The following is a 7852-nucleotide window of genomic DNA, read 5'->3' as shown; positions in this document are numbered from 1 at the left end:
CGCGGGGGCGGAAGGCGCACGGCGGTGGGGGCCGGTGCGCGGCTGCTGCCCGCTGCAGCTCCTCGAGCCGCTTTATCGGCAAAACCGGCAGCCGGGAGCCCCGGGGCGGGTCTGGAAACGTGTGGAAACAGTTCAGCCCGGCAAGCATCACCGGGAACTCGGGAACTGCGCCGCACCGCAGCCCGCAGCCCGCGCCGCGCAGTCCCGCGGGGGTGGGAACCTCTTCTCGCTCCCCCCAGCGCCCCTCAGCCGTGAGCGCGGTGCCGGGAACGAGCCMGGCCTCGACAGAAAATAACCAGGGAAAGCTAGTTACACTGCTGCAAAGTTATTTTTCTTTTTGGCACGCAGGGAGGCTCTTCTGCCACGGGGGGCAATACGGGGACAGCTCCTGCCTGGCGGCTCCCCGGCGGGCAGCCCCCCGGGGGCACCGGGGCTCGGAGCGGTGCCAAGACCGGCAGAGACCGAGGCGCCGGAACAGCGGCGCCGCGGGGCACTGTGGGTACGGCGGCGGCCGCTTCCTGTGGCCCTGCGGGTTTTGCAGCACTGTCGTGAAAACGAAAGGGGTGGGGGGGGGCTTCCCCGCCGCGCCTGAAGCGAATGAGGCGCCGCTGCGTCGCTTGACGGCCCAGGCCGGGTCTCGGGCTCTGATTGGCTCCGCCGGCGCGGCGCTGCGCGCTGATTGGTCGCGAGCGGCGCCGGGGGCGGTTTGAGCGGCGGGGCCCGGCGCGCGGCGGCGGCTCCGGCACGATGGTGAGTAGCGGCGGCGGGTACCGGGCCTCCCCGYCCCGCGCGGTGCCTGAGGCCTCTCTGCTCTCTTCCCCTTGCAGCTGCCCCTGTCCCTGCTGAAGACGGCGCAGAACCACCCCATGGTGAGTCCCGGGCCTGCGGCGGCCGCTCCGCCCGCCCGGTGCCGGGTCCTGCCGGTGCTGCCCCCCCCCCCCGGGAGGCTGAGCGGCCCTTTCGCCGCCTCAGCGACTCCTGTCTCTCCTCCAGCTGGTGGAGCTGAAAAACGGCGAAACCTACAACGGGCACCTGGTGAGCTGCGACAACTGGATGAACATCAACCTGCGGGAGGTCATCTGCACGTCCCGGGTAAGGCGGGCGGGCGGGCGGCAGCCCCGCCGCGGAGCCGCAGGCCTCGCCCCGCGCTTGCGCCAGCTGGAGCCCCCAGGCACGTCCCGCCCTTSGAGTGGCTCTGGGATCCGTCTCTCAGGGATGCCTCATCCCTGTGTGCGCGCCAGGGATGATCCCCTGGGCTTTGCCGTAGTTTGGAGGGGTTATTCTTGCTGTGGGTGTGAGACTTTTTGCCTGAAATGTGAATTGATTACAGCTATTTATATCATAACAAAGAAATAAAAGCAACCGAGTGCAAGTAAAACACCTCTGAACTGCGGTGACTTTCTCTAAAACAGAGCAATGTAATCTGAGGCATTACTTAGAGGGTTTAGCTGCAGGTCTATGGGCTGATTAAGAGGGACAGTGGTTAGTCAGTGCCTTGATGCTGAGTTGGACTTCCAGTGTACAGAAGCTGCAGGCTGTATGTAACTTGATGAAAAGTAAGGTCGGCTGTATCCCCTCAGGTGCTAGGTTGACTCTTAATAACTTTTTAACTTTCACCCCACACCCTGTAAGTGTCCACATTAAAAATAGCAGGAGCCTGTTGTTTACCTGCACTGGGGTTATGTATTGTCTGATACTTTTGCCGTCAGCAAGAGGTGCTACAGAAGATTGTGATCTGTGTTTTGGGCTTTGACCTCAGCCAGAAGTGCCTGGTCTTGTCCCTAAACAGCCTGTGCACAGCTGCGCAAGCTGTGGGAACTGCAGCCAGATGGATGTCAGCTGTTGCTGCTCCTCCCATGTCTCAGAACATCAGAGACCTGTAGGGGAGACTRGTGAAAGACCACGTTCTTCTTCTTCAAAAAAATCTCTCTGCAAACCGTCAGTACCAGTTGGCTCTGCAACTGGAAAGTTTTGACCAACGTTGCTGGGGCATGGAGGCACATCACATAAAAATGACAGTGGAAAGATAAGATAAGCATGGTTTGGGGAAGACCTGCTATAGCTGGGTAAGGCAGTTGCTCTCAGATCTTTGCAGGCAGATCTTGGCCCATAGCAGGCAAATAGGAAGGTGCTCTTCTCCAGGCTCTAAAGGAGGGGGACTAACTGAGGAGGTGACAGGCAGTAAAGTCTTGTGAGGGCACACAGCACAGGTAAAACTGTCCTTTAATGGGGCCTCTCTGGGAAGCAGCTTTCTACTGCTTCATGCCCTCTTGTTGGAGGAACAGGACCTCAAGTTCCCTGTCCTCAGGGTTACCTACAGCTGYATCTGATATATCAGCAAATCACTTAGGCTTTTCAGTTAAGTTCCTGTGCCCCTTAAATGCCCAAGTGCCTCCTAAACCCAGGCAGAGGCTTGGTCTGAGCTGTTGCTGGGATTGTAATGGTGGCGCTGGTGGGGACTGGCCACTAGATGGCACGGAGCAGTGTCTGAAGGGCAATCCCAGCCTGGGAGGCAGCTTGTTTACTTCAGGGAGGTCGGAACGAGGAAGCAAGGAGCCTGGCTGAATCCTTTCCTGTATCTAGAGCCAAAGAGCAGCTAGGAGGATCCAAGGCAGGGTGGGGTTTGTTGGGTGTCTTTTTGAAGAAGACTGTTTCTCTCTGTCCCGTCTTGTGCGCGAAGGACTTGTTTGTGCATGCAGAGTTGCCCTAAATAACTCCAGAGGAGGACAATTTTATCCCGAGAGAAGAGAAACGAGGCGTTCTCGTTTAACCCACTCTTCTGGGACATTACAGAGCAGGCGTCTCGGCCCCATGCTGTTAGTCAAGAATAGCTGGGCTTGAGCGATCCTGCGCGCAGCCAAGCCCTGACGCAGAGCTGTTGCCGAGCCGAGGCTCCCGTGGTGGTGCGCGGCTCACCACGCGAGGCGGGGTCTCCTTCCCTCCTCCCAGTTACATCATGGGCGGCCRAGTTGTTGTTCAGCTCTGGTGCTTGATTCCTGTTCCCACTGTCACGCTCGCTACTTGGGAGCTGAAGTACTCCTAGGTCCCAAAACTTAATTAAACAGCTAATGAACAGAAYGTGTGTGTGTGTACACACACACACATGCATAGAGAGAGGGCTGGCTGCTTCATAAACTGGCATCTGAAGACCAGTTATTTCGTATGTGATCTGTGAGCTCCTTATTTTCCACAGCTCCAGTTAATACGCATCTGGTGGGCACACACCCCACATCCAGCTGGCTCCGGATACGGCCTTGCTGCTCAATCCACACCCCAGAGGAGTGAAATATTTAGGTGACTCCCAGCCGAGACTTCTGGAAAAGAGATCTTTCTGGGCATACGCCTTTTCTGGGACTGCATTTTGTTGCCCAAGTTTGTTGTTTGTAGCAGTTGTGTGTGACTTATCATATTTGCCTCTCTAGTCCCACTTTCAATTCCCTTCTTATGTGAGAAGTGAAGGGAAGGCTCTGTTTCCTCAGCCTTTTCTTTCTTCATGTTCTGTTAGCGTTAAGAGCGTTTGTGGAACGAACTGAAACTTTAATGGCACGTGGCTGAATGCCTTTTCTACTCCTAGGTTATAGAACTGCGTATTTTGGAGAAAATCCATTTTTATGGCTACTTATGGATCATGCTTTTAGAAAAGATTGGAGTAACTGTCACACTCTCCAGAAGTGATAGAAATATTCAAATGCCAAAAAACAGTAAAAAAGTGTGTCATCTTGTCCTTAGCCTAACTTCTTGTTTCCCTAATAGGATGGTGACAAGTTCTGGAGAATGCCCGAGTGTTACATTCGTGGCAGCACGATTAAATACCTGCGTATCCCTGACGAAATAATTGACATGGTGAAAGAAGAGGTGGTATCAAAGGGCAGAGGTCGTGGTGGGATGCAGCAGCAGAAACAGCAGAAGGGCCGTGGAGTTGGAGGTGCTGGACGAGGTAAGGATCCTGTCTGCGTTTCAGCTCTTGAGTGAGGTGACGGGGGTCATTGCCTTTAAAGCTGTGCAAGAAATGGTTGCTGCCTCTCAGCTTTAAACTCAGTGCTGTTTTTGAGAAGCTGGAGTTGCCTCTGTGTGAGATCTGTCTGGGTGAGTGCATTGCCTTGCTTAGGTCTCAGCCAAAGAATACAAAGGAGACGAGCAAGGGGTGTGCCTTTCTAGTTCCTGGGATTGGGTAGGAGCTTAACAGAGTCTCTGAACTTGACTGTTTCTACCCCTTCTGGCTAGTTGCAGAATATGGACTTAAGTACGTCTCTACAAAATGTTTGGTGACTGTTAGCTGAGCAAGTCTGGGAGGCAAACAAATGGCTATTATGTTTGAAAATGCACTGGGCTCTAACAGTCACAGTGGTAGAAAAATATAATTTCTTCCGTGACAGTGGTGCCTTCAATATTCTGACTTGCCTTTTTTTTTCTTATTTTTAAAAATATCTGAGGATTTATGTTCCTGCTCTACACAAATAATTCAAGTTTCTGACACGAGAGGAGGTTACCACTTGTGAAGAAATAGGTCACAAAAACAACCCTTCCTTTCCCTGTCCTGCAGAAAATGGTTAGGTTGTCTTGGAGTGCTTTAGTTTGGGGATACTTTTGTCYCTTTTGGCCAAAACTATAGGAAGCCTGAGAACCATTTCTCTTCTTTCCTGCTCACACCTCCTGCCACATCTTTGAGATTCAATTTGTGGTCACCTCCCTAGGCCCCTTTGCCAGCCCCAGGGTTGCTCTTAATTACAAGATTTGCCTGCAGTAGGAGCTCCAAACCCTGAGCGGACTGTATTGCTACAACAAAATCAGGTTTGGCCTAGGAAAGCTAGGTTTTAAAAGGAGCCCTGGGGACTGAGACACTGAAGAGCAAAATTTCTCTGTGGAGCACCTTTAACAAGCTGACTGCATTTTGGCTATGCAAGGAATTCTGGTAGGACAGCTGTGGTCTACCTGGGGCCATTGCACCACGCTGGGACACGTGAAGGGCCCTGTCTCCAAGTTCCTGGGACTTCTAGGGGAAAAACCCCTGCAGTTTCTGCTGCCCGTGCTATCTCCTGAAAGCTCTGAACATGCAAAAATGACCTTTAAAATCTGAAGGCGCCTTTATTTTTCCTCCTTCCCTTTTCAGTGTCCAAAGCACTTGGCATAGCAGCTTTTTGGATATGGTTGTTTGGACAAACATTTTAGCTGAAATGTTTTCCCTGTTGCCTGTGCTGTGGAAATATCCACCTTGTGGAGCRCAGAGCCGAGCTCTATTTGAGGTGGAGTTCCCTGCTGTTTTGATGTGCAACTTAAATTAGCTGATGGAATATTTTAAAGGGAAGCTTCGGCATTTGCTAATTAGCTAAAAGGTTTGGCTCTCATTACTGAAACATGAAGGGGAAGAAAAAAAAAAAGCAGGACAACTTTGTTGAGAGGCCAGCAGGCAGAAGTAAAGCTATAATTGTGCACACAGTTGAAAGGATTATTGTTTCTGACACTGGTAATCCTTCGTCTTCTGAATTTAGCAAGCCAAGAGGCAAAATYACTGTAGTCCTTTCTCAACTTCTTGGGGAGCAGTTGGCGCTCTGTGAGCATCCCAAGGACTACAGGGTTAGAAGTTCTTGGTTTTKTTTTTTTTTTTTTTTTTTTTTCTCCTTCTTCTTCTCCCCTCTAGTTTAGGCCTGTGGTCTTGGCTAAACAAGCAGAGCAGAGTGCTCTAGAGCAAAGTCTTCTGCCAGGGGCAGGCGTTCTTTGGGTTCTGGCTTCTGTGCTAAAGTCACTGGAAGGCTGGTTTCACAGTCCCTTGACCATGCTAAAATAAACTTCACAATTATGGCCTAGAATCTTGTTCTGTCAATTTTGAGTGAATTTGTTCAGCTGGAGGGGAAGGGGGGGAAGGATGGGACTAGCAGCTCCCAAAAGTCAGGTAGCTCCCAGGTGTGAGGATGCTCATATGTCTGCAGAGTCTTACCACAACACTGGGTTACTGCTGCCTTCCGTCATCACAGCATCCAGCACCTTCTCTGTGTACTGATGGGTCAGTCTGCCCAAAAGCGAGGTGGTGACAGAGTGGGATATATTTTCTGTTTTGTAGCTGAGCTTTGTGACTGAGTCACCCTCCTCACTGTATTTGGTTTGCTTTTACACCTTTTTGTGGGATACAGTACAATCTGCTAATCCTTCCCGTGACAGATGCTTCTGCTTGATTAAAACTCAGTATCTCTTTCTTGGTTACATTTTTCAAAATAGGTGAACTTCAATTTATGATGATAGCACAGCTGGCTAGTAGAATACRTATTAACATAGCAGAGAAACATCACTGAACTTGCAGGTGTGCGGAGATAGGTTTATGCACCTAGTACATAAACTGCAGGGTCTGGAATAGCAAAGGAGACGTCTAACAATCTTGTCTCCTCTTCTGCAAAAACTGGAAAATAGACTTGCATTCAGGCAAAGCATAAACAACTAAAGCTCTGAGTGGCTGGGAAACATGTTGCTGGCTTATGCCAGTGTTCTTACACCTGTGTGTTTTTTTTTTCTCTTCATAGGTGTGTTTGGTGGCCGTGGACGAGGAATACCAGGCAGTGGGAGAGGCCAGCAGGAAAAAAAGCCAGGCAGACAATCAGCAAAGCAATGAGAAGCTGTCTGCACCCTGGCCAGAGACAGTGCTGGGATGCTGCTTGGTTTTATCACCTCAGGATTGCCATGTGTTCAAAAGTGTTAAATTTCTAGTCTTTAATCAGCTATTCAATGCCTGAATCATGTTGTTTGGAAGCCCCTCACAGTCTAATCTGGTACAGTGAAAAGTTCACTTCTAGTCAGAAAACCTGTAATTGGAAATACTTTGAAAAAAAAATCACTTATGGTAAAGGACCTAACTTCAGTCTTCTCTGAAGAGTGAAAGCGCTGTTCAATTCTTCAGGGTCACCAGGTTTAATTTAGTGTTATCCTGTATAGTGTTTTAAGAGCTATGGCAAACACTTTTTCAGGATGGTTTGTTTTGTTTTTATACTTGAAACTTGGGAAAGTTGTTGCATTTGTAACAGATGCAAACATTTTGATTTAAAAACACTGAGCTCAAGAATATTGTATCTTTACATGAGTAGTCTAAAGAGTTCATTTTTTTAAAAAAAGGCTTTTAAGCTATCTCCTTTCTAGCTGGTCAATTCTGTCTGTCTTATGCCTTTTATGCCTTAGAGCATAGGCTAAGAGAAGAGCCTGGGATGAATGTTGCGTTGGCCTCTGTAAGGGCTGTTTTGAAGARAGCTTTGTGGTAAATAAGGGTTTCTCAATTAGTGATATTTCTAATTTGATTTCAGATTAGAAGTTTCCTTTAAAGGAAAGGGGTTTTCATGTTTTATTGTGGAATGCTGTGTGGCCTCCCTCCCTCCCCCCTTTTTTGGAAAAACGCTTGGAACTGTTAAGTTGGACTGTTTTTTGTTTTTTTTTTTTCACCACTTTGAATACTCTCTCCCTTGTGCCTATGATGTGAAGTCTTTCAGTCAGACTCCTGAGCTGAGATAGTATTTTTTTTTTCCAAGCTGATTTCTTATGATATGTAGTGATTGACTTCACTATAAGGACCCGTCACTTCATTTTCTGCTAACTGTGCAGGTATTTTTCCTTGGGGCCAGAGAGCAGAGTGTGAGCGTGCCCCTCTTAGGCTAAGAAAGTTCCCGTGAATTGCGAGGTCAGGTTGCCTCAAGTCTTCCATCTCAAAGGAGCAGCATCCCTTGAGCAAAGCGTACCTGCAGAATATCCTGCCTGACCTGAACTGAAACCCTGGGTAGGGTTGCAAGGGGAAGAACGAGGCTGTAGATTTTGCCTCAACTTCCTGAATGACTGAGTTTAAGGCAAAAGCAGATATTGCGAGTAACTTGTTCAGAAC

General features: G+C 49.6%; 1 protein-coding gene across 1 annotated transcript; it reads left to right on the top strand.

The window, feature by feature from the left end:
- Window positions 1-683: 683 nt before the first annotated feature.
- Window positions 684-7396, top strand: LSM4 (LSM4 homolog, U6 small nuclear RNA and mRNA degradation associated). Its single transcript, XM_085321741.1, has 5 exons — window positions 684-750; window positions 828-869; window positions 994-1092; window positions 3754-3937; window positions 6513-7396. Exons 1-5 carry the CDS (start codon window positions 748-750, stop codon window positions 6599-6601), a joined length of 417 nt encoding a protein of 138 aa, XP_085177867.1. The 5' UTR covers window positions 684-747; the 3' UTR covers window positions 6602-7396.
- Window positions 7397-7852: the final 456 nt, after the last annotated feature.

Source organism: Rhea americana, unplaced genomic scaffold, assembly GCF_003343005.1.
Source record: "Rhea americana isolate MKP2758 unplaced genomic scaffold, rheAme1 scaffold_709, whole genome shotgun sequence".
NCBI lineage: Eukaryota > Metazoa > Chordata > Aves > Rheiformes > Rheidae > Rhea > Rhea americana.
The sequence above is the reverse complement of the archived record's forward strand: the minus strand, read 5'-3'. Positions and strand labels throughout refer to the sequence as shown.

Bases quoted from the DNA above. Each gene is read 5' to 3' on its own strand.
- LSM4 (XM_085321741.1), top strand. The intron at 870-993 runs GTGAGTCCCGGG...TCTCTCCTCCAG, and splicing joins CGGCGCAGAACCACCCCATG to CTGGTGGAGCTGAAAAACGG. The intron at 3,938-6,512 runs GTAAGGATCCTG...TTCTCTTCATAG, and splicing joins AGTTGGAGGTGCTGGACGAG to GTGTGTTTGGTGGCCGTGGA.